This window comes from Scyliorhinus torazame, chromosome 12 (assembly GCF_047496885.1).
Source record: "Scyliorhinus torazame isolate Kashiwa2021f chromosome 12, sScyTor2.1, whole genome shotgun sequence".
NCBI classification, from domain to species: Eukaryota; Metazoa; Chordata; class Chondrichthyes; order Carcharhiniformes; family Scyliorhinidae; genus Scyliorhinus; species Scyliorhinus torazame.
In genome coordinates this window covers 201,207,748-201,235,184 of record NC_092718.1, presented here as the reverse complement: position 1 = coordinate 201,235,184, position 27,437 = coordinate 201,207,748, and the positions used below count along the sequence as shown (strand labels likewise).

The 27,437-nt window shown below is 45.4% G+C and overlaps 1 protein-coding gene across 1 annotated transcript in view; it reads right to left on the bottom strand.

The window, feature by feature from the left end:
• Positions 1-27,437, bottom strand: part of LOC140387123 (nuclear pore membrane glycoprotein 210-like) — a 227,860-nt gene that overhangs the window by 83,404 nt on the left and 117,019 nt on the right. The window contains exons 10-14 of the mRNA XM_072470134.1: positions 16,834-16,974; positions 14,204-14,326; positions 12,359-12,514; positions 6,662-6,860; positions 1,476-1,621 (exon numbers count right to left, since the gene is read on the bottom strand). Coding sequence (XP_072326235.1) covers positions 1,476-1,621; positions 6,662-6,860; positions 12,359-12,514; positions 14,204-14,326; positions 16,834-16,974 — 765 coding nt within the window. The remainder of the gene's footprint in view (positions 1-1,475; positions 1,622-6,661; positions 6,861-12,358; positions 12,515-14,203; positions 14,327-16,833; positions 16,975-27,437) is intronic.

The following is a 27,437-nucleotide window of genomic DNA, read 5'->3' as shown; positions in this document are numbered from 1 at the left end:
GATCAGGGTGCTCTTTACAAATGATGGCCCGATCTCCCAGGAGCCGGAATTGCAGGTGTCTATAGGTCCAGCACACACCCCATTCAAAGCACAAATCACCTAAAGTAATCTTAAGAAATGTCTAAGTGTGGGTGGATTGCGATCTGCATCGCGCCAACCCACATGGATCGCACCGTGTATTCAGCCTGATAGAATTGCATCCCATATTTAGTTTCACTCCCTGTCCATTCTGTTCGTATCTGCATCCAGGTTTATAGTTTCAATGTGTCCTTCAGAAGGCAAGGTGACCACTCTGTCATGATTGGTGCGACCAGCAAATTAACGTTACTTCTGATGACTTCCATCAGGTTGTAAAGAAGAAACAGTGCGGCCAAGAATATTTTCCCAATGAACCCATGTGGTAAGACAAATGACCATTTATCACAGATCCAATATGTTTGTGTGTTCTTGACACAGCTGAGGATCCAACACATTAGATATTTCAGATGGGGCCAGAATGCCATGCTCTATTTTAAGTTTTTGAAGCTTTTATCCTTCTAAATCGAAGCAGTAAGAAACCCGTCAATTGCTGGAGCATAAAGCTGAGTTTGAAAAGCTGCCCATGATTAACCATGCTTTCCTTAGCTTATGAGAGCTAGACAAAAAAAAAATCATAACGTAAAGACAGGACCTCAATGTGAGCACTGTTAAGTAAGTAAATCTGACAAGGAAGTGTTCTTCAGCCGTAAACTGGAGATAGTTTTAATTACAATAGAAAAGACAATGTTAATAGTAAAACTGCTTACTCAGAAATCAGGCATTTGAAACTTTTGACTACAATTGTGGGTCACTCTATGTAAAGAAAAAAAGAACAACCCCATTATTTTTGGTTAATGAGAAATTTCTGGCCCTAGAATTCATTGTCTTGTCTTTTGCCAATGAGTTCTTTGCTCGTGTTACAAACACTGCTGGTTGAATCCAGGTTCACAACAAAGTTTTTTATATTTATTCTCAGAATCTACTCAGATTACTCAAAAGTTGAAGCTATGTTCAAAGAGAAGGACAGTGATACGGAGAATAATATTCAGCATTAACAGACAAAATAATTTTTTTGGAATTGGTGAAGCGCTGAGAAAAAATTAAAAAATTGAATCCAGAAAGTAAAATAAAAGTACTATACTTTTTGACAGTATAGTACTGTACTGTAAGTGGCAACGGGAGAAAACAACTTAAATTGAACATATTCACATAATAATACAAGAAGGGAAAGATCACATTGGTTCTGCCTGGAAGTTTATTGATGAAAAATTACTATTTAGAGTTGGATATGCAATCGTTCACAAGTATGTAGAGAATGGTGAATGTAACTATGTACTAGCAATAGCTAATTATTTTAATCTTAAAGAGAATTTTGGGTAACCAGTATACGCATTTGAAATTTGCTTTGGCATCGATGTTGACTGCAATAGGCTAGGATTGGTGTCATAAATGCTTACTCTCAGCCGATGGTAAGAAGCAATTGTGGTACTGCTGCTAAAATGAACTTCCAGAAATCCAGCACTAGCTGTTAGTATCGTATGGCCAGGTGATTCTGCTTGAATGCTTATCCCAGTACAGTGTACATCATCTGGTTCTAATCTCCCTGGTAGAAAATAGACGGTTAGTGATAAGATTTGATTTACTAAAAATATGACCAAACAAGCAAGAGTACAAATGAGAATAATGTACAATATTGATTAATTTGAAATAAGATTGATATTAATATGCAGTAACATTTTGCTTTAAACATAATAACATGAAACTATTTTGGTATCAATACCTGCTCATTATGGCACGGAAACAAAGTGCCTTCAGTATTTTTCTTGTTTTGATATTATTTATAGTTGACCTAAACCTGGGTGGTTGTTAAGATGCATTAACCCACAGTAAGTTCCTCACAGCACACTCTGAATGAACACCATAAAATGATCAGGTCTTTCAAGGTTACCTAGCTGATAAACAAAAGCAAAAAGCAAAAATACTGAAGCATTTGAAATTGCAAACAACCATTTTGCAAGGGTCGGAAACTGGTTAGGAGATTTGGAGCAGGTAAAGTGTATGTGATACACTTTATGACAGGATATGATACACGGTGTACTCCAAAGTACTGGGACATTAGCTTCTCATTAGATTTATGAATGTCTTCGAAATAGTGAAATATGTATCCATGTTTATTGACAATATTACGTTAGGTGGCACAGTGAGTAGTGTACATGGGAGCAGAAAGTTGAAAATGATAAACTGAGTAGGCAAAACTGTGAGCGATGTAGTTCAACGTGAGGAAATGGGCAGTCATTGACTTTGGACTAAACATAGATCAAGGTATATTCTAAATGGTGAGAAGCTAGGGACTATGGAGTAGAGATTTCTTTCTTTCTTCATTGTGAGTGAGGTCAACATATTTTGCCCACCCAAATTGCCCTTGAGAAGTTTTTTTGAGCCGCTTTTCTTAACTGCTGCAGTACATGTGCTGTTACGAAGGCTATTCTAGGGTTCTGATCCAGCAGTGGTGAACAAACAGTGATATAGTCCCAATGCCGATATGGTCCCAAGTCAGGATGGTGTGTGGTACAGAGGGAAAATGCAGGTCATGGTGTTCTAATGCTGCCCCTGAACATCTAGGTGGCAAAACCCATGGGATTGGAAGGTGCAGCTGATTTTATTACTGGACCAGTCAGGTCCCAGAGTGGAACCCAGTTGGACAGATCCTGGGCTGGATTCTCCGCCCTGCCCCGCCACATTTCTGTCTCGACCCGCCAGCAGAATTCTCCATTACACTGGCCGGTCAATGGGGTTTCCCATTGTGGGGCAGCCCTGTGCAGTCGAGAAACCCCCGGGCGCTGGCAAAACGAAGAATCCCACCCCCTAATTTTCATTTTTGATGAGGCATGGATGAATACAGTCAGAGAACTGCCAGTTAACAAAAGAACAAAACAACAAGAAAAGATTAACAATACACCAAAGGCTTTCTTTAGTTGCCTTCACCAAGGATCCACATCAGGGTTTCAACCACTCCTGTTAGTATTCCTCTACACTGGCACACCACGTGCATTCAAGCTTCCACACAATCTCTCAGGTACCCAGCCATGCCAACAGGACACCACTGCTTCACAGACTACATTAAGGTGACACCAACCTGGTCTGCACCTTGCAGCTCTATCTTTAACTGGGTACCCCCTTCTGACCCTTTATTTAACTTCAGTGAGCAGAAATACATTGTTCAGATTCTTGTTCCTTGTCCCTGTGACTTCAGTGGTCCTGGGGCTCCTCTTTCAATTCCTGGTTTGTGAAACTTTCTGTTTATTTGACTTCTGGGACGTGCTTTCTGCCCTTACCTTTTTGTCTCCTGCCCGTACTGCAATTTCTGTGGGCGCTGTTCTCTTCTGGATTATCTGGTTCCAACTGAACTCAAATGCTTCTGCCTCATTCCTTGTGAACCTCTGGTTGCTAAGCAACAACTTAATTTTTTTTAAAGCCTGCAGTTGCTTTTATGTTGTAAACCCTTAATTACAGTGTAGGCAAAGCTTAAAGTGAAACAACAGATCTGCTCGCACCTGTATTCAACATGAAGTTAATCTAGAGTTTTAACTCAATAGAGAAACACAAATTAAGCTTAAACTTTATTCCGAATACACATAAACAAATATAAATTATTTTAAAAATCTTTATTTCCATATACTTGTAGGTGGTGCACAGTGCCACCATGATTGGCTGGTACTGAAGGGAGTGAATGTTTAAAGTGGTCCTTGTACTGAAATTAATAAAAGCCCGTGAACAAATAAGAGCAAAATAATGATGAAGAGAATAGAATGTGAGCCATCGCCTCAAGGGACTGAAATTCAAAGAGTGGATGTTCTGTGACAGTTGCAAAGCTCTGGTTAGACAGTATCGGCAGTTCGATTCACTCCACATGATATCACGAAACGATGAGGGCACTGAATATTTCAGAAGCTGTGGGCCCTGGCAATAGTACTGAAAATATGTATTACAAAACTTGCTGAGCCCCTAGCCAAACTGTTCCAGTGCAGTCACAACACCGGCATCTATCCGGCAATGTGGAGAATTGTCCATCTTGCCCTGTACACACACAAAAAGCAGGACAAATCCAACCCGGCTACTTACTGTACCTTGAGTCTACTTTTGATCACCAATAAAGGGATAAACTGGGTGATCAACAATAATAATCACTTACATTTTTACAGCACTCTATCATGCTGAAATAGCTCAAAGAACTTAACACAAGCAAATAGTTTTGAGACGCAGGGATTGTCATGAGAAAATGGAACAAGGTGGACTGCAGCACAATTTCTGGAGAGGTTATTGTGTTTAAAAGAGGTGACCTTCCATAAGGACTCTCACAGATAGTGAGCAAACATCAAACGGGGTGCGCCATGAAAGGACGGGTGGCAGGATGGGACAAATGTAAGGTTGAAAAGCAAGGTTTTACTGAAGTTTTTGAAGATGCAGCGAAATATCAAAATAATAATAATAATCTTTATTAGTGTCACAAATAGGCTTACATTGACACTGCAATGGATTTACTGTGAAAATCCCCATGTCCCTTGTGGGAGGAAACCGAAGCACCCAGCGGAAACCCAAGCAGACACGGGGAGAGCGTGCAGACTCCACACAGACAGTGACTCAAGCTGAGAATCGAACCCGGGTCTCTGGTGCTGTGAAGCAACAGTGCTAACCACTGTGCTATGGTGCCGCCCAAGCAACATTCGCTGAGCAAAAACCTGCTTACTGTTGCTCAGTTTTGGTTCTACCGGGGCTATGCAGTTCCTGACCTCATTACAGTCTTGATTCAAACATGGACAAAAGTGCTGAATTCTTGAGGTGAGGTGAGAATAACTGGCCTTGACATCAAGTTATCATTTGATCAGGCATGGGATCAAGGAACTCTAGCAAAACTGAAGTCAATGGGAATCAGGGAGAAAACTTTCCACTGGTTGGAATCATACCTTACAAAGGAAGATGATTGTGGTTGTTGAAGGTCAGTCATCTCAGTTCTAGGACATCACTGCAGGAGTTCCTCAGGGAACCTAGGTCCTAGGTCCAACCATCTTCGGCTGCTTCATCAATGACTTTTCCTCCATCATAAGATCAGAAGTGGGGATGTTTGCTGATGATTGCACAATGTTCAGCACCATTTACAACTCCTCAGATACTGAAGCAGTCCATGCCCAAATGCAGCCAGACCTGCACAATATCCAGGTTTGGGCTGACAAGTGGCAAGGAACATTCGTGCCACACAAGTGCCAGGAAATGACCATCTCCAGCAACAAAGAATTGAAACATCATCCTTTGATATTCAATGGCATTACTATCATGGAATCCTCCACTATCAACATCCTGAGGGGTTACCAATGACGAGTAACTGAACTGGATCAGCCATATAAATACTGTGGCTAAAATAGTAGGTCAAAGGCTAGGAATCCTGCAATGAGTAACTCACCTCCTGACTCCCCAAAGTCTGTCCACCATCTATCTACAAGGATCAAATCAGGAGTGTTATGCAATACTTTCCACGTGCCTGGATGAGTGTAGCTCCAACAACACTCAAGCTTGACACTATCTAGGACAAAGCACCTGCCTGACTGGTACACCATCCACAAACATTCACGACACACAGCGGCAGCTGTGTGTAGCAGCTACAAGATGCATTGCAGGAACGCACCAAGTCTCCTCAGACAGGGGGCGCAATTTAATCATTGCATTACGCCTGGTGTGGATCTGGGCATGCTGGGTAAATAGCGGGAAAGGTCAAAATCGAGATTTGCGCCATGCACGAACCAGTTTGCAATTCGGCCGGCCAGCTCCTGATTGCGCGTTCCAGATCTCACCCAAAAATGGTGAGCATACCATTAAGAGGGGCTGTTTAGCACAGGGCTAAATCATTGGCTTTGAAAGCAGACCAAGGCAGGCCAGTAACCCAGTTCAATTCCCGCAACAGCCTCCCCGAACAGGCGCTGGAATGTGGCAACTAGGGGCTTTTCACAGTAACTTCATTGAAGCCTACTTGTGACAATAAGCAATTTTCATTCATTTTCATTTCATTCATTAACCCGCATTTGCATTCATTTCAATCTTATTAGTGAGATTGAGGTGGAATGCAGCAATCTCCCAGGAATTACCCAACTCGTTAGCGAGAAATCACGAGGGTGTCCTTTTTAAAATCATGAAACTTGCACGATGGCTTCTATGAAGAAGTGAGGAGGTGAGTAGCCGTTTCAATTCTTCAGCATGCAGCTCAGGGGCACCGGAGCTGCTGCCCCAGTGCTTGGGGGAGGTGAGGGACCCCTCAGGGGTTTGGGCTTGGTTGGGGGGGGATGAAGCATTCCAGGTCAGGGTCACCCCTGGGCCAAGGTGGTGTGGGGCTTTACATCTGTGAGGCCTTCAAGCCATCTATAAATATTGTGGAGATCCATAATAGGGGCAAGCTGCAGCCTGTCTGTCCCACCAAACACTTCCAGGACAGAGCCTTTGCTGTGCCTTCAGTGCTGAAATTTAATTTCACTCCTTGAGCCTTGGGTAATAGTTTTAAAGTTTAACTATTTAAATAATATTAATATATAATAAATACAAAATATCCAGTTTACAGTTACTAAGTATAAAATGAAATAATGCTTTTCTATTGTACCTTGAATGACTTTGAATACCCCTTGCTTGTCCATCTCCACTGCCAAGTTCATTAATGAGCAGTCATTCACTGGAACTGTTTCCATGTCATCTGAATCCAATAGTCCATAAACCATAATAGGTAAGTCAAGGGTCTGACCAACCTCTATTTCTACCCGGGATCGGACAAACTCTATGCTGACTGGCCTCAGAACATTGACCTAAGAATCAACCAGAATATTGATTTATAACAGTCTATAACATAAACTAGAGTGCATATAACTCATTCATATGACATATTGGGAAGACATTTTTCAGTCTGAGCCCAGGCACACCTTTAAACAGAAGGGAAAATAGGTGGGTTACTTTACAGACACATGTCAAATATTCCAAAGTATGTGGTGCCCAGACAATCCAGTGCAGTGATTTACAAAGCCTGAAAAAATCTCAAGTTACTTTGGAAAGCAGAATAGTGGGCCATACTGTTTTATCTACCTCTTATCAAAACATCATTAGTTTTTATTTCAAGACGAAACATTAGGAAAATTCTCTGCTTCTTGTAGAAAATGTAATGCCTGTTTTATTCCATTGATAAACCATACAACAACCTATACTGGCTGGAGTGCACATAAATTGAAAGGATTTCACTTACTGTATGTCCGGAGTGTGACAACATATAATGCATTGCGGAGGTCAACGCCACGTTTCCTGCTAGCTACGAGACACCACCATTCAGTTCTTAATCCATCCTTTCTTTCACCCTGATCAACCAGTTTGCGTATAACTTGGAGACAATAGTTATTGGACAGGATTCTCCATTGCCCGATGCCGAAATCGTGTTAGGCGATCGGGCGGAGAATGGGCTCCGACGCTGAAATCGGTGCTGGCGCACTTGACGCCGGTCAGCCATGCGGCGCTCCCTCCAAACTGGAGTCATTGTGACGCGCGCCGTTGCAACAGCATTGGTGCGTCACCGGCCGGCCCACCTGCAATACTCCGCCCCCAATGGGCCGAGTTCCCGACAGGGCGGAACACGTGTGGTCACACAAATTGCGAACCCGGCGTGGCGGCTGCGGACTGTGGGGTCGCGGATGGCGGGTTGGGTCTGTGCATGGACGGTGCCACGTTGTCCGGCACGACCACTGCAGATCGGCAGCCACGCGCATGCGCGACCCGGCCATTCCCTGGCCGTTTTCGGCACGGGTGGCGGGTGTTTCACTCGGTGCCGGTGCTAGCCCCTCACCGGTCCCGGAATCAGTGAGGGTTTCACACCAATTTTATGGTCGTAAAAGACCACACATGCTCCACTGACGCCAGCACTTAGCCGCTGAAATGGAGAATCCTGCCCATTCACTTTAAAACTGGTTAGTGATATCTCTCAGGAAACAAAGAAAAAAATGCAGCATTGTGGTACAATCAGTGCCATGCCTCCAACCGAGTTATGATGGAACAGACTTCAAGAACACGAAAGCAATGCCTTTGCTATTTTGAGATAGACATGGTGATGTCCTGTGGCATAACCCCGAAAGAGTGTTCAGAATCATCAAAGTCTGCTCTTTGCTGACACAATTTTGCCACTTAGAAGAACCAAGCTAGAGCCAGTTGCAGAGGAAGATCATAGAATCGTAGAATTTACAGTGCAGAAAGAGGCCATTCGGCCCATCAAGTCTGCATCGGCCTTGGAAAGAGCACCCTACCCAAGCCCACCCCATCCCCATAACTCAGTAACCCCACCCAACACTGAGGGCAATTTTGGACACTAAGGGCAATTTAGCATGGCCAATCCACCTAACCCACACATCTTTGGACTGTGGGAGGAAACCGGAGCACCCGGAGGAAACCCACGCACACACGGGGAGAACGTGCAGACTCCGCACAGACAGTGACCCAGCAGGGAATTGAACCTGGGACCCTGGCGCTGTGAAGCAATTGTGCTAACCACTATGCTACCGTGCTGCCCAAGATGTGTCAATGCTGGGGCAGTAGGCAAAAAACACAAGCATGAGGAAGAACAAAACCTTATCATTGCAGCAGTCATCAAGGGCACTTTGGCTTACCAGATAGCTGTACTATGGTGAGAATGGGTAGAAATGCACTTAAGGTAACACAAGGAGATTGTTGCAGGGTGAAGCGCAGTTAATAACATTGTTATTTTTAAAAAACATACGTTGTACAGAATTTGTTTAGTGATGAATGGTCACATTATGGGCTGGACTTTTGCTGCGATGGTTGGTAGCTCAAGTAGGGAAATTTCCTGCCTTGGCAGACCCAACGTTGTTTAAAGAGTCACAAATATCATGATTGTTGCTCTAATGAAGTAAAATAAAGTTTGAATTATCTAATGCGGCATTTACTATATTAAAAAACCTCCCATTCAAACTCTTATAATAATCACAATTATTGTCACACGTAGGTTTACATTAACACTGCAATGAAGTTACTGTGAAAACCCCGTGTCGCCACATTCCGGCGCCTGTTCAGGTACAATGAGGGAGAATTCAGAATATCCAATTCACCTAACAAACACATCTTTCGGGACTTGTAGGAGGAAACCGGAGCACCCGGAGGAAACCTACGCGGACACAGGGATGATGTGCAGACTCCACACAGGCAGTCACCCAAGCCGGGAATTGAATCCGGGGCCCTGGCGCTGTGAAACAACAGTGCTAACCATTGTGCTACTGTGCCGCTTCCACTTTAAATCTCAAGTGATGATTCCCTTATAAAAGCAACTCTATTCATAACCCTAATTGTTTAATAACCTCTTTCAGCGTTCAAACTATGAACTTAGACCCCACCCACCCCCCGAGATAATTGTAGCTTTTTGGTTTGAACAGACCTTATCCATCCTTCTACTCCCATCGACTTGTGACTCTCACATTGCAGGTTAAGGCTCTTGCAACATCCAAAATTGGGTATGTTATAACTCAGCACTGAGTTCAATTGGCCATATTAGGATTGGATTTTCCTCATGTGTGAATCACAATTTGCTCTCTTCCCCTTGCGGAAATTACTGAACCTGTTAAAAATGGGGGCAAGATTTCCGAATCCAGGTCCTGGCTGCCATTTTTAAAGCTCTGCCAAGTTGTTGTGATCCAGTGAAATTCCGACCCTTTTGGGTTCATCTGAGAGTCCCCTTACTGTGTTTGGGTTCACAGGATGAAGGAGTGGCAGAACAGTAGACATGCTGTCATCCTGAGAAGCATCATACAGCTCTCCCATGGTGACAATACCACTGGCACATAGCAGCACTTCATCAGCCGCACTGATTTGTGACAACAGACGATACAAATGCTTAGCACAGTGGGCTAAACAGCTGGCCTGTAATGCAGAACAATGTCAGCAGCGTGGGTTCAATTCTCGTACCAGCCTCCCTGAACAGACGCCGGAATATGTGACTAGGGGCTTTTCACAGTAACTTCATTGAAGCCTACTTGTGACAATAAGCGATTATTATTATATTATTATATTTTAACAATGTTGTTCCCAAACTTAGTACATTGTAAGTAATTGACGAGCCCACAGGCTGCATGTCCTTAGCCCTGAGAGATGCTACTTGTGCCTGATACTCTTTAAGAGGGGCTCAAATGTAATCTGAGTAGAGTTCACTATGTTGCTCCCTTTATTTGGTTCTAAATATGGCGGTCAATATGGTCGCCTTCCTTAATTCTAATTACATTTGCTTTAGAGACGCCAGGTATCTTTCGATACCGCCACAAACCCGAATACTGATCAAAGAGTTGGTACACCAGTTAGTTAGTTTAAAGTCAATACTATTTATTTACATACACCGCAACATATACTCATGCATGAAATACTACAGACTAAACTATCACTACTGCTAAAACCTATACTTAGCTTCGGGCGCCCACTCAGTCAGAGGAACAATGGCCGTTGTTCGGTTCTGAGGCTCCTGGGGTCGAAGTGGTAGAGGGGAACAGCTAAGGTCGTCCGTCTGGTAGCGGGCATTCACGTTGGACTTACTTGCTTCTCGTGTAGTTGGTGGAAGGGTCTCTCCGCTTTGAGAGCCGATTCCAAGAGAGCGATTCTCTCTTGGGGTCTTCTTCTTATACCCGAAGGGGGCTTCGCGCGCTTTTGGGCGGGCCTTGAACTTGGCCCCAATCAATTGGGCCATTTCTTGATCTTTCGCATTGATCCTGACCAATAAAGGGGTGGGTGCCCTGATGGCTGGGCATGTCCTAGGTGGCCGTGGCCTGCTTTGTTTTCTGCTTTTGGTTTGGGGAACTGGTGCTGTGAGGTCTGGGGCCAGATCGGTTACTTAATTATCTTTCTTTGTTCCCGGAGATGGGCCATCCATATGCTAATGGGCCTACAGTTTCAGTCTCATCTGGGAGCTGTTTCTCCAATATGCAGACAGGCTCTGTGCCTGCTTGCTTTCTTAACATGGTCCATTTTTCCTTGCAATCTTTGCAAATGTCCATTTTGTATTCTGGAAGTGGCCATCCCAGATGGCTACAATTATATGCTGTTTGGAAGACTGTAATGACTGATGCTATGCATCATATGTCATACACAAGTTAGTTTCTGTAGTGGCATTCTACACATGCACTTCAACCATAACAGGCAATCCACGGCACCAGTTAATTCTTGGTACTTAGCTCCTGCTTTTGAAAGCTGAGTCCTGGATGTTCTCAACTTTGTGCTTTGCACCTGGCTATGTCCTCGTCTCTTATCTATGTGGGTGGTGCATTAATCAATACTGACTCCTCCAAGTTACTACCTATAGATCGTGGTATCAATTTCTGACTGCAATTATGCACTAGCTTGTCCTGCAAGAGGAAAGGGACAGCATTATTCAGTACTGAAAGGTTCTGTACATCTGCATCTGGGGCAAGAATAGTTTGTCCAATGTTATGACGCATCAATTGGGCACAGGAAAGGACATCAATTGTGAAAGCAGTGGCAGCATTTGGAAGTGGGAGCAGGAGATCATCCACTGATGGGTTTCACGATGACTGGATCAGAAGAATATGAAATGGAGGGGGATCAACTATTGTGATGAAAGCCTGAGCTGACAATGGCAGGTAAGCTGTGACTAGGAGTCTCACCTTAACAGCTGAGGTTAGGTCTCTGAATTCTGCCTGCAATGCTTCCAGGCCCGAGGAGCTAAAGTTCTGGAAATTACCACCATTTCCCTTTTGGGATCTTCTTCTCCCAGATGATGTAAATGGAACACTCTTTGATTGCCTTACTTCCTTCACAAAAATCTCTAGGGCATTACTATTGAATCTTAGTGCTCTCTCTCATTATTTTACGTTTTAGATTTTATCGAACAGCGTTCAGTTAATCCCCACAATGAACATTGCACCTCTTGAGAGATGCAGGTCAACCAGATGTATACCAATTATTCCAAAGGGCCTGCCTTTACCCACTTCTACAAACAAGATGTACACTTACTAGCATATGTCGTGCTGACAGCTCCGGCAACAAATTCAAATGAGGCAAAAAGTTTTGAGTGAATGCCGTGCATTGTTGAAATCCCTTTAAGAAATGACTTGGGAAAGTGGAAAATAAATAAAAACAAACTGAAAATTTTGTGTGAACAGAGAACAAGAGCCTATATTTTCCAATCAGCATTACCTGACAGCAGTGCTAACTCAAGTTATTTTAAATGGGTTAATCTCAATCTTAAAATAACACATTGAAAAATCGGAGTTTTGGTATTAAATAGTTATAGAGACCATTATTTATAACTTACTCGCATTTTGCCAAAGTGAATTGGATTTTCCACATCCCAAGCCTGTATGATGCTGAAGCCTCGGTTATCACCAGTTGCTATCACACCTTTTACTGTCACTAGGGCAACACTTTCATTACATGATGACCATGTAAAATTCCCACTTCCACCTATAACCTGTGGAAAACAAAGGTATGTTTAAGAAATTTCAGAAAATATACTTGTGCAGTCATACAGAAGTGCTGAGTGGATGATCCATCTTGGCCTCCTCCGGTGGTCCCAGCACCACATATATTAAAAAATGGCTGAAGGCACTAAATATTTCATAAGCTATGAGCCCTGACAATATTCTCGCAATGTAGTGAAGACTTGTGCTCCAGGTCTCGCTGGGCCCCTAGCCAAACTCTTCCAGTACAGCTAAGACACTGGCATCTAACTGGCAATGTGGAAAATCTCCCAGGTATACCTTGTAAACAAACAGGACAAATCCACGCAGCAAATTACCACCCCATCAGTCTACTCTCGATCATCACTAAAGTGATGGAAGTGGTCATCAACAATGCGATGAAGCAGCGCTTGCTTAGCAATAGCCTGCTCAATGACAGTCAGCTTTGGTTCCACCAGGGCCGCACAGCTCATTATAATCTTGGGTTCAAACATGGACAAAAGAGCTGGACTCCTGAGCTGAGATAGAGTGAGTGCACTTGACATCAAGGCAGCATTTGATCGAGTGAGGCATCAAAGAACTTCAGCAAAGCTGGAGTCAATGGGAATTGGGGAGAAAACTCCCTGCTGGGTGAAGTCATACCTCACAAAGGAAGATGGTTGTGGTTGTTGGAGGCCAATCATCTCAGTTCCAGGATGTCACTGCAGGAGTTCCTCAGGGAGATATCCTAGGCTCAATGGTCTTCAGCTGCTTAAACAATGACCTTACCTCCAACAACATAAGGTCAGAAATGATGATTGCACAATGTTCAGCACCATTCGTGACTCCTCAGATACTAAAGCAGACCACATCCAAGTGAAAGAAGGCCTGAAAATTATCCAGCCTTGGGCTGACAAATGGCAAGTACTATCCCCACCATACAAGTGTCAGGCATGGACCATCTCCAAGAAGAAAGAATCTAACCATCGGCCATTACATTTAATGGCATCACCATCACTGAATCTCCCAATATAAAAATTGACTTGAAACTCAACTGGACTAGCCATACAAATACTGTAGCTACAAGAGTATGTCAGAGGTGAGCAATCCTGCGACAACCAACTCACCTCCTGACTCTCCAAAACCTATCCCCAAGGCTCAAGTCAGGAGTGTAATGAAATGTTCTCCATTTTCCTGGATGAATGCAGCTCCAAAAACACTCAAGAAGCTCAACAGCATCCAGGACAAAGCAGCCTGTTTGACTGCTATCCATTCCACAAACATTCAATCCCTCCACCACGAATGAACAGTAGTAGCAGGATGTACGATCGACAAGATGCACTGCAGGAACTCACCATGCCTCCTTGGACAGCACCTTCCGAACTTACAACCATTATCATTTAGAAGAACATAGGCAGCAAATACCTGGGGACACCACAACCTGGAAGTTCTCCTCCAAGCCACTCACCATTCTGACTGAGAAATATATTGCCGTTCCTTCACTGTCAATGGGTCAAAATCCTGGAACTCGCTAACAGCAGTGTGGGAGTACCTATGCCACATGAACTGCAGCGGTTCAAGACGACAGCTCACCACCACCTTCACAAAGACAATTAGGGATAGGCAATGAATGCTCGCCTAGCTCGAGAAGCCCATATTCCGTAAACAAATAAATAAAATTTTAAAAGTCACATCATAAATTGAGTCGCAGAGGTCACTACCTGAATTGGGTGCCGATAACTTCGGGGTTTGGGATGCCATGGAAACACAAGGGTTTTAGGCTTCAGGATTATTGGTTCATAAATCATTACTTCTTGGTGGTTGGTGATGGGAATCAGCAGGCTCTAAAACAAGATAAAAGAAAAATAAAGATGAACGATAGATTGCAACATCAAGGCAAAAGGGCCTAAGACGGAGCCCGAATATCAGAAAAGGGGAGGTTGGGGGTGGGGGGGGGGGGGGGGGGGGGAGCGTGGTTTGGTGCCTACATAGGAAAAACATGTAAATTCTGTCAGGTGGATGTACCTTTAAGAAATGGGTGTTTATCAAATAGCTGCAGCGATGTCAGTGTGTGGATGGAGCTGGGCTGTTGGGCTGTTTATCTGGCTTTTACTTTCGTTTTGAGCTGGCAGCTGCAGTGTGTTCAGTTAAGTTTTCAGAGTTGGAGAGCTGCATTCAACCAGAAGCTGTATATATCTCTGCAATCTAAAGACTGTCTCCAAATCACTTGATGATTTCAAAGTAATACCTGTTTCTGTAGAGAATTTAAACCGCTGTCTTTATTTCAAAAAGGGTTTAACTTGTGGATGTTGTTTGGGAAGTTACTATGGGTCACCTATAGAGTACTGTATCTTTTGGGGGGTTATCAGGGTTGGTAGTTGATAAACTGTTTACTGTGTGTTTATAAAATGTTAACTGGATTAATAGAATACAGATTGTTTTTGTTTAAAAATACTTTTAGTTCTCTGTTGCATCACCTGTCAAGTGGGCCTTTGTGCTCCCCATAACCAAAATCTATTTAATGTTGTGGGTCAGGTGAACTCCCATGATATACTTTGGGGTTCTCTAAACCCTGGCCCATAATAATTGTAAATAATAACCATTTCAATCATCTCCTGTACAAATATAAAATTCAATAAAAATATTTATTTTTTAAAAAAGGAAAGAAAAATAAAACAAGCAAAGAATGTTAAAGTTTTAAAGATTAAAATTTAACATTTGGAAGCCTTGATCTTTGCATCAACAATTTTATGTTTCCATATAATAAATTGCTTTGACAAATTAAATATACCTTTTGAGCAGCTGCCAGTTAATACTGTCACTAAGAAATAACTCACAGCAATTTTTGTACTTTGCAAAATTGTTACTTAAGTGACCAAAAACTGTCAAAACAGAGATGCTTTAAGACATATTTGAGTGCATGCACGTATAAAATAGAAGTACAAAATAACCAGTGATTTCAGTATGCTTTAAATAGCTCCCTCCATATCTTCCAAGAGCTTGAAGAATATCAAAAAGACTTTAATGCTGAAGGTGCCTAATTGAATTCAAAACGGTCTTACACCATAATAAATACAGAATAGGACTTACATTTTCAATCATAAAAATATTAATTAGATATGTAATACATATTTTTAATGAATTTTAAACTTTCTGTTAAAATCCTTGGTGTATTTTGTGAACAGTCATACTTGTATGATCATACATACAAATATACATAGGAACAGGAATAGGCCACTCGGCCAATCAATAAGATCACGGCTGGTCTGATTGCAATCTTTTTTTTCTTCTCACTCACTCCTTGGTTTGGTCTGGAAAAGTTGTGTCTTTCAACCCTTCACATTTGCACAGCAACTATCCTCTGCTACCATTTGTTAGATGTTTAGCTGCTGTTGTATAAAGAGTCAAAGGTACTGCTCTGTGACTGTTTTTTCTTCTTCCAAAAACAAATGGAAAAAAAAAGAAGGGGGGAAATTGCGTGTGTTTTTGAGTTTCTTGTAATTTTGTTTTCTCCTAATTATTTTTTTTTCTCCAAGGAAGGGGAGACTGGTAAGTAATGGGTTAAGAGACATTCCAATTAGTTGTCTCATTTATGTTAAGTATCTAATAATTGATACTGATATGTAAAGGGGCTTCAGGTGGCCTTTGTGTCGGGTGATGTGATGACAGAGTTTTGTGCAGAATCTGTTAAAGTGAAATAAAGGTGTCTGAGAAAAGGAGCAGTACCTTTGACTCTTTATACAACAGCAGCTAAACGTCTAACACATCCCACCGGTGGGGTGAAACAGAAATGTGGTGCGGCAGGGCGGAGAATCCAGCCATACATTTTCCAGAACATCCACAACTGAAATTCTTTGACAGATATGTTAAAGCCTCATCCACACTTTTACCAAAGTACAGTAAACCTGACATTTTTAAAAGGCTGTTTCTTGCAATTGCTGCAATGTGCACAATAATGATTTTGTGACTGACAGGTATAAAACAGAAATAAAATGTAATACTTTAAGATTTGTTATGGAGCAGCATAAACATCATGAAAATATGCGAGTTAAAAATCCTGCTTCAGTAAAGTCTGACTCATCAATTTTGTTTCCAGTACCTATCAAAAGGAAATCTACCATTTATTATTGTGACTCGTGATGCCTATACACAAATCAAAAAACAATTCACAAAAAAAAACTATGAAAGAATTCTACTTGCTCATAATATGGAATAAAACACAGTGGAAGGGCATCCTTGAACTTACCCTATTGGCTTACAATGATATTGCTGTTTAAAAACTGCTTGGCGCAGTTTAACAATGTGCAATATTTGCTGCATGACATTTGTTAAATTAAACATTTATTCATACCTCTCCTACTACTCCATATAGTGTAGCTCTAATTACTTCTTGTCCATTCATTGTAACGTCAACATAAAGATAAGTTCCGTTGATGGATCTAACCAGGGTCGTGAAGTGTAATTCTGGGAGGATGGTTGCAATGTTTAAATTCTGGAAGAAAACAAGATCCTGACCGTAAATTATTTTCCACTATGTTTCCAAAAGCATGTTTCCTTTCCCAAATTAATTTTGTTTCACAACAATATCCGTTTTCAAATACAATAGTGGTAAGAGTGGAACAGATAGCACGTGGCGAGCTAGACCTTCACAGCAACAATTCCATTTGCTAAGGACCTTTACTACAAAATTACATTGTTAATAAGTTATAGTGTAGAGATTAGTCATATTTCTGAACAAGGTGCAGGATTCTCCCTTCTGGGGACTAAGTCCCCACGCCGGCGGGAAAACTGGCGCCAACCAATCCGGCGTCAACAGCCCCCAAAAGTGAGGAATTCTCCAAATTTTTGGGAGCTAGGTTGACGGCGGAGTGGTTGGTGCTGCTCCAGCCGGCGCCAAAGGGCTGGCATGAGTCCGCGCATGCGCGGAACGGCCGGCGTGATCTTGTGCATGCGCGGACCGGCTGGCGTATTTCTCTTTTCCGCGCCAGACCCCGGGGCAATATGGCAGAGCCATACAGGGCCCGACGCGGAGGAAAGGAGGCCCCCACGGAAACAGCCCGCTCGCAGGACCGGTTGGCCCCGATCACAGGCCAGGCCACCGTGCCCCCCCCCCCCCCCGATCACGGGCCAGGCCACCGTGCCCCCCCCCCCCGATCGCGGGCCAGGCCACCGTGCCCCCCACCCCTCCCCGCCCCCCCCCCCCCAGGTCAAATCCCCATGCGCAACCCCCCCAGAACCGCCCCCGCACATTTACCTGCCAAGTCCCGCCGTGCGCGAGGTCTGGCCAAAAGTAGACCGCCACTCGCCCATTGGGGCCCGGGGAATCGGCGGGGGGGGCGGTGTTGACGATTCGCGCCCAACCTGGCGATTCTCCATCCCGACGTGGGCTGAGAGAATCCCGGTTACGAAGTTTCACTTTTGTTCGTTTTCTGTAGTTTTCATTCCAGAAAATGCAATGATCTAACCTAACATATGATACAATGCAAATACGTTTACTTAATTCTAATTAAATATGAGAAAGGTTTACAAAAACAAGGGGCTGGATTCTCCGCCGGTGAGATGCTCCATTTTGACGGCAGCCCGGGGGTTTCCTGACAGTGTGGGGCAGCCCCACAATTCGAAACCCCATTAACCGGCCAACGTAACGGAGCATCCCTCTGACGGGATGAAGCAGAAATGTGGCACGGCGGGGCTGAGAATCCAGCCCAAGCTTTTCAATCGGACATAAATGTCCACATTAAAACTACTACTGACCAGTTATAGAGAATTTCACTGTTCAAAGAATGCAGCACTTTAACACAATTAAACATCACGTCCTTTGTAGTCAATAATTTCTAACTATGCTTTTTGAAAGGAGTGTTTGTCTTCACTTAAATTCACTGAAGAAAACGATTTTTAAAAAATTAATTGAATTCCTAGATCATAGAATTTACAGTGCAGAAGGAGGCCATTCGGCCCATCGAGTCTGCACCGGCTCTTGGAAAGAGCACCCTACCCAAGGTCCATGCTTCCACCCTATCCCCATAACCCAGTAACCTCACCCAACACTAAGGGCAATTTTGGACACTTAAGGGCAATTTATCATGGCCAATCCACCTAACCTGCACATCTTTGGACTGTGGGAGGAAACCGGAGCACCCGGAGGAAACCCACGCACACACGGGGAGGATGTGCAGACTCCGCACAGACAGTGACCCAAGCCGGAATCGAACCTGGGACCCTGGAGCTGTGAAGCATTTGTGCTAACCACTATGCTACCGTGCTGCCCCAAAATTCTTTTGTCCTCTTTGAGTTGATGAATGTCAGTGCGTTAGAACAGAACTTTCTCCACTCTTTATTTTTAGTTGCAGCATTAAGTAGTCAAGTATAGCTTCAACGTTTTGGGCTCCTCTCCTGTAATCTAAATTGTGCCCCACTCATAAGCCAACAAAACATACTCACGAGTGCAACATTTAAGATCATAAGTAATGAGGAGTAGGTAATTTGGCCCTTCAGGCTTGCTACACCATTCAATAAGATTATGGATGATGATAGTGGCTTTAACAGCACTTTCCGGCCATTACCTTGCCTCTCTTGTCAATCAAAAGCTTATCTATCTTTGAACATAATCAATAACCCAGGCTCCACTGCTTTCTGTGGAAGAGAATGCCAAAGACTAACGCCCGTTCAAGAGAAGAAATTCATCCTCATCTCAGTCTTAAATGGGAGACCCCATTATCTTTAAACTGTATCCCCTTGAACTAGATTCCCATACAAGTGGAATCATCCTCCCAGCATCTACCCTGTCAAACCCCACAGAACTTTACATGCTTCAATAAGAGCACCTTTCATTCTCCTAAACTTATTTGCTCAATAGGACTGCCAACCCTTGCGGAATGGCTGGGAGTGAACTAGAATTGGCTTCCATCTCCCAGTGACCAAAGAAATCATTCTGGGACACTGGAATGTGTCTGCTTACTTGTTTCCCAGTAAGCCAGCCTGCGCATGTCCACAATGATGTCATCATGCGTCACATCAGTGGCAAAGGGAGATGATGAAGTATTCTATTTTGTTCATTCACTATCTGTGCTCTGGATGAAATTTTTCAAAGCCCCACAGTAGTAGTAAGGTTTGCAAACAGTGGATAGCTATTTAAATATTTGTGGATGTGCTGCATACAATTTTTCATCCACAGAAATTAGCAAATGGAAAATCACAGGCAATGCAACAGTAGGTTTTTTTTTTAAGGGGGGAGGAATCTCATTTACAACTTGGTAAGGGATAGGGTGGAATATTTAAAGGGGTACACAGGTTCCAGAAGCTGTGACTTTCTGAAAAGCTGAGCGGAGGATGGTTCACAGTGGGAAGCCAGTCAAAAGACATTACCCTAGCCCCATAAGAGGGTCAGTGGGGCAAAGGGGGACCACGCACCTGGTGGCAGGTGGGGTGGATACTAAGCACCCAGGGTTTAGAGTCATAGAATCATACATCACAGAAAAGGTCCTCCGGCCCATTGCATCTGCGCCAGTCAAAAATAACCAACTAATCCCATTTTCCAGCTCTTGGCCGATAGACGTGTATGCCCAGGGATTCCAAGTGCACATCTAAATACTTCTTAAATGTTATGAGGGTCTCTGCCTCCACCTTTCAGGCAGTGAGTTCCAAACTCCCACCACGTTCTGGGTAAAACGGTTTTTCCTCACATCCTCTCTAAACCTCTTGCCCCTTACATTAAATCTAACCCCATGGTCATTGACCCCTCCCCCAAAGGGAAAGAGTTGTTCCTGTCTACTCTATCTGTGCCCCTCATAATTTTATACATCTCAATCATATCCCCCCTCAGTCTCCTCTGCTCCAAGGAAAATAATCCAAGTCTGTCAAATCTCTCTTCATAGCTAAAACCAGGCAACATCCTGGTAAATCTCCTCTGCACCCTTTCCAGTGCTATCACATCCATCCTGTAATGTGGATTCCATAACTGCACACAATACTCTAGCTGTGGCCTAACCAACGTTTCATACTGTTCCAGCATAACCTCACTGCTCTTAAACTCTATGCCTCGACTAATAAAAGTATACCATATGCCTTCTTAACCACTGTATCCACCTGCTTTGCTACCTTGAGGGACCAGTGTACATGCACACCAAGATCCCTCTGATCCTCGGTGCTTCCCAGGGTCCTGCCATTATTATATATTCCCTTGCCTTATTTGTCCTGCCCAAGTGCATCACCTCACACTTATCTGGACTGAATTCCATTTGCCACTGATCAGCCCATCTGACCAGCCTGTCTATATACTCCTGTAATCCAAGGCCGTCCTCCCCACTTCTTACCACCCCACTGATTTTTGTTTCTTCCACAAACTTCAATCCTCCTACCTTCACATCTAAATAATTTATATAAACCACAAACAGCAAGGGCCCCAACACGGATCCCTGCGGGACCCCACTGGACACAGGCTTCCAGTCAGAAAAATACCCCTATTACAACCCTATCAGTCTACTCTCTATCATCAGCAAAGTGATGGAAGGATCAACAATGCTATCAAGCGACTTCCGGGTGCGGCGATGACCAGCTAAGTTGCACGTTTCGGCAGCTCCCGGTGGAACGGACTTTTGGGCTCTTGATAGGAGCCCCAACGGCAATTTTAACGGCTAAAAACACCGTGCGGTAAACCAGAAGGGTGTTCCCCCTGGACACGGATGGAAAAAGGAGAGGAAAGTGGCCGGTTTGCAGCGGATCCTTTGGAACAACGGCAAGGAAGGCAAGCAAAAACCAAGATGGCGTCGGAAGGTGGCAGTTTCATATGGGGCCCTGAACAACAAGAGTTCTTGAAATGCTGCGTGGAGGAGATAAAAAAGGAAATGAAGAAAGAGTTGTTGGCCCCGATACTACAGGCGATTGAAGGGCTAAAGGAGGAACAAAAGACCCAGGAGCAGGAACTTCGGGTCGTGAAGGCGAAAGCAGCCGAGAATGAGAACGATATACAGGGCCTGGTGGTGAAGTCGGAGATACAGGAGGCACATCAGAAACGATGTGTGGAGAGGTTGGAGGCACTGGAAAACAACGCAAGGAGGAACAACCTGAGGATTCTTGGCCTTCCTGAAGGTGTGGAGGGGGCGAACGTCGGGGCATATGTGAGCACGATGCTGCACTCGTTAATGGGAGCGGAGGCCCCGACGGGTCCGTTGGAGGTGGAGGGAGCGTACCGAGTTATGGTGCGAGGATCGAGAGCAGGAGAAACTCCCAGAGCCATAGTGGTGAGATTCCTCCGTTTTAAGGATAGAGAAATGGTCCTTAGATGGGCGAAGAAAACTCGGTGCAGTAAATGGGAGAACGCGGTGATCCGCGTTTATCAAGACTGGAGTGCGGAGGTGGCGAGAAGGAGGGCGAGCTTTAATCGGGCCAAGGCGGTACTTCATAAAAGGAAGATAAAATTTGGAATGCTGCAACCGGCAAGGCTGTGGGTCACATATCAAGGGAGGCACCACTACTTTGAGACGGCGGATGAAGCGTGGACTTTTATTGTAGAAGAAAAACTGGAATGAGTGGATTATGAAAAAGAACGTTTGGACAAAGTGGTGGGGCGAATGGGGGGGCGAAGAGGGGTTTAATGTTCTAATCCTGCGGTATGGTAACTTTTCTTTCTCCCACAGGTGGTGATGGGGGGAGGTGGGGAGGGAGAGGAGATGGGGCGTTGGCCATGGGAGGCGGGGCCGAGGGGGAAGCGCGGGCTTGGTTCCCGCGCTATGATAATTATGGCGGGAATAGAGAAGCAGGAAGGAGGGGGCGTCGCACGGTGCGAGCCGTGGTCACGGGGGGAAGCCGAGGTCAGCCAGAGTTTGCTGACTTCTGGGAGCAACATGGGGGGAGTAATTACGCTAGCGGGGGGTCTAGCGGGGGGGGTGGGAGGGGGGAATTACTGGGTTGCTGCTGCTGGGGAAAGGGGGGAGTGGGTACGGGAGAGGATGGGCGGGGGGGCACCGCCTGGGGGAGATACAGCTGCGTGGGAACTGGGTGAGAAGCTGGAAAAAGATGATGGCTAACCGGCAAGGGGGGGGGGGGTGGGAAGCCCCCCAACTCGGCTGATCACGTGGAACGTGAGAGGGCTCAATGGGCCGATAAAGAGGGCACGAGTACTCGCACACCTTAAGAAACTTAAAGCAGATGTGGTGATGTTACAGGAAACGCACCTGAAACTGATAGACCAGGTTAGGCTGCGCAAAGGATGGGTGGGGCAGGTGTTTCATTCGGGGCTGGATGCGAAAAACAGGGGGGTGGCTATATTAGTGGGGAAGCGGGTAATGTTCGAGGCAAAGACTATAGTGGCGGATAACAGGGGCAGATACGTGATGGTGAGTGGCAAATTACAGGGAGAGATGGTGGTTTTGGTAAACGTGTATGCCCCGAACTGGGATGATGCCAACTTTATGAGGCGAATGCTAGGACGCATCCCGGACCTATAGACGGGAAAGCTGATAATGGGGGGAGACTTTAACACGGTGTTGGAACCAGGGCTGGATAGGTCGAAGTCCAGGACTGGTAGGAGGCCGGCAGCAGCCAAGGTGCTTAAGGATTTTATGGAGCAGATGGGAGGTGTGGACCCGTGGAGATTCAGTAGACCTAGGAGTAAGGAGTTCTCATTTTTCTCCTATGTCCATAAAGTCTATTCGCGCATAGACTTTTTTGTGTTGGGTAGGGCATTGATCCCGAAGGTGAGGGGAACGGAATATACGGCTATAGCCATTTCGGATCATGCCCCACACTGGGTAGACTTGGAGATAGGGGAGGAAACAGGAGGGCGCCCACCCTGGAGAATGGACATGGGACTAATGGCGGATGAGGGGGTGTGCCTAAGGGTGAGGGGATGTATTGAAAAGTACTTGGAACTCAATGACAATGGGGAGGTGCAGGTGGGAGTGGTCTGGGAGGCGTTGAAGGCGGTGGTTAGGGGGGAGCTGATATCAATAAGGGCACATAAAGGGAAGCAGGAGAGTAAGGAACGGGAGCGGTTGCTGCAAGAACTTTTGAGGGTGGACAGACAATATGCGGAAGCACCGGAGGAGGGACTGTACAGGGAAAGGCAAAGGCTGCATGTGGAATTTGACTTGCTGACTACAGGCACTGCAGAGGCACAATGGAGGAAGGCGCAGGGTGTACAGTATGAATATGGGGAGAAGGCGAGCAGATTGCTGGCACACCAATTGAGGAAAAGGGGAGCAGCGAGAGAAATAGGGGGAGTGAGGGATGAGGAAGGAGAGATGGAGCGGGGAGCGGAGAGAGTGAATGAAGTGTTCAAGACATTTTATAAAAAATTATATAAAGCTCAACCCCCGGATGGGAGGGAGAGAATGATGGATTTTTTGGATCGGCTGGAAATTCCCAAGGTGGAAGAGCAGGAAAGGGTGGGACTGGGAGCACAGATCACGGTGGAAGAAGTGGTGAAAGGAATTAGGAACATGCAGACGGGAAAGGCCCCGGGACCGGACGGATTCCCAGTTGAATTTTACAGAAAGTATTTGGACTTGCTCGCCCCGGTACTTACGAGGACCTTTAACGAGGCAAAGGAAAGGGGACAACTGCCCCCGACTATGTCTGAAGCAACGATATCACTTCTCTTAAAGAAGGAAAAGGACCCGCTACAATGCGGGTCCTACAGACCAATTTCCCTCCTAAATGTGGATGCCAAGGTCCTGGTCAAGGTAATGGCAATGAGAATAGAGGAATGTGTCCCAGGGGTGGTTCACGAGGACCAAACTGGGTTTGTGAAGGGGAGACAGCTGAACACGAATATACGGAGGCTGTTAGGGGTAATGATGATGGCCCCACCAGAGGGTGAAACGGAGATAGTAGTGGCGATGGATGCCGAGAAAGCATTTGATAGAGTGGAATGGGATTATTTGTGGGAGGTGTTGAGGAGATTTGGTTTTGGAGAGGGGTATGTTAGATGGGTGCAGCTATTGTATAGGGCCCCAGTGGCGAGTGTGGTCACGAATGGACGGGGATCGGCATATTTTCGGCTCCATAGAGGGACAAGGCAGGGATGTCCTCTGTCCCCATTACTGTTTGCACTGGCGATTGAGCCCCTGGCGATAGCGCTGAGAGGTTCCAAGAGATGGAGGGGAATACTCAGGGGAGGAGAAGAACACCGGGTATCTTTATATGCGGATGATTTGCTATTATATGTGGCGGATCCGGCGGAGGGGATGCCAGAAATAATGCGGATACTTGGGGAGTTTGGGGATTTTTCTGGGTATAAATTGAACATGGGGAAGAGTGAGCTGTTTGTGGTGCATCCAGGGGAGCAGAGTAGAGAAATAGAAGACCTACCGTTGAGGAAGGTAACAAGAGACTTTCGTTACCTGGGGATCCAGATAGCTAAGAATTGGGGCACATTGCACAGGCTAAATTTAACGCGGTTGGTGGAACAGATGGAGGAAGATTTCAAGAGATGGGATATGGTAGCACTGTCAATGGCAGGGAGGGTGCAGGCGGTTAAGATGGTGGTCCTCCCGAGATTCCTCTTTGTGTTTCAGTGCCTCCCGGTGGTGATCACGAAGGCTTTTTTTAAAAGGATAGAAAAGAGCATCATGGGTTTTGTTTGGGCCGGGAAGACTCCGAGAGTGAGGAAGGGATTCTTACAGCGTAGTAGGGATAGGGGGGGGCTGGCACTACCGAGCCTAAGTGAGTACTATTGGGCCGCTAATATTTCAATGGTGAGTAAGTGGATGGGAGAGGAGGAGGGAGCGGCGTGGAAGAGATTAGAGAGGGCGTCCTGTAGGGGGACCAGCCTGCAAGCTATGGTGACAGCCCCATTGCCGTTCTCACCGAGGAACTACACCACGAGCCCGGTGGTGGTAGCTACACTGAAGATTTGGGGACAGTGGAGACGACATAGGGGAAAGACCGGAGCATTGGGGGGGTCCCGATAAGAAACAACCATAGGTTTGCCCCGGGGGGAATGGATGGGGGATATGGAATGTGGCAAAGAGCAGGAATAACGCAACTGAAAGATCTATTTGTGGATGGGAAGTTCGCAAGTCTGGGAGCGCTGACCGAGAAATATGGGTTGCCCCAAGGGAATGCATTCAGGTACATGCAATTGAGGGCTTTTGCGAGGCAACAGGTGAGGGAATTCCCGCAGCTCCCGACACAAGAGGTACAGGACAGAGTCATCTCAAAGAAATGGGTGGGGGATGGTAAGGTGTCGGATATATATAGGGAAATGAGGGACGAAGGGGAGACTATGGTGGATGAACTAAAAGGGAAATGGGAAGAAGAGCTAGGGGAGGAGATCGAGGAGGGGCTGTGGGCAGATGCCCTAAACAGGGTAAACTCGTCGTCCTCGTGTGCCAGGCTAAGCCTGATTCAGTTTAAGGTATTATACAGGGCACATATGACTGGAACACGGCTCAGTAAATTTTTTGGGGTGGAGGATAGGTGTGCGAGGTGCTCGAGAAGCCCAGCGAATCAAACCCATATGTTTTGGTCATGCCCGGCACTACAGGGGTTTTGGGTGGGGGTGACAAAGGCGCTTTCAAAAGTAGTGGGAGTCCGGGTCGAACCAAGCTGGGGGTTGGCTATATTTGGGGTTGCACAAGAGCCGGGAGTGCAGGAGGCGAGAGAGGCCGATGTTTTGGCCTTTGCGTCCCTAGTAGCCCGGCGCAGGATATTGCTAATGTGGAAAGAAGCCAAGCCCCCGGGGGTGGAGACCTGGATAAATGACATGGCGGGGTTCATAAAGCTAGAGCGGATTAAGTTCGTCCTAAGGGGGTCGGCTCAAGGGTTCACCAGGCGGTGGCAACCGTTCGTCGAATATCTTGCGGAAAGATAGATGGGGGAAAAAAGAAGGCAGCAGCAGCAGCCCAGGATTGGGGGGGGGGGGGATGGGGGGGGGTGGGCGGGGGGTTAGCCTGTGACAAGGCAGTTGCCAATTAGGGCTAGTTTTCATTTTTGTTATTTAATATTTATTTATTTGTTGTTTTTTGTTTATATAAAAAAGGTCATTATTATCTGTATTGTTATAATGTTGTGTAAAGGATGCACAATGTACTGTGTTGGTTGACCAAAAATTTTCAATAAAATATTTATTAAAAAAAAAACAATGCTATCAAGCGGCACTTACTCAGCATCTGGGGGCCATTTAGCTCAGTTGGCTAGACAGCTGGTTCATGATGCAGCGCGAAACCAACACCGCGGGTTCAATTTCCGTACCGACTGAGGTTATTCATGCCTTATCAACCTTATCCCTCGCCTAAGGTGTGGTGATCCTCGGGTTTAATCACCACCAGTCAGCTCTCCCCCTCAAAGGGGAAAGCAACATATGATCATCTGGAACTATGGCCACTTCACCTTACCTTTACTCAGCATTAACCTACTCACGGATGCTCAGTTTGGGTTCCGCCAGGGTCACTCAGCTCCTGACCTCATTATAGCCTTGGTTCAAACATCGACAAAAGAGCTGAATGCCAGAGGTGAGGTAAGAGTGAAAGCCCTTGACATCAAGGCAGCATTTGGCCGAGTATGGCATCAAGAAGTCATAGCAAAACTGGGGTCAATGGGATGTTTGGGGGGGGGGGGGGGGGAACCTCTCTGCTGGTTGGAGTCATTCATACCTGGCATAAAGGAAAATGGCTGTGGTGGTTGGAGGTCAATCATCTCAGCTCCAGGACGTCACTGCAGGAGTTCCTCATGGTAGAGTCTTAGGCCCAACTAGCTTCAGCTGCTTCATCAATGACCTCCCTTCCAACATAAGGTCAGAAGTGGGGATGTTTACAGATGACTGCACAATGTTCAGCACCATTCGCAACCCCCACCCTCACCTTCCAAATCCATGATAAAAACCATCTAGGACAAGAGCAGCAGATACCTGGGAACCCCACTACCACCAAACCACTCACCACCGTGATTTGGAAATGTATTTCCGTTCCTTCACTGTCGCTGGATCAAAATTCTGGAACTCCCTCCCTAACAGCA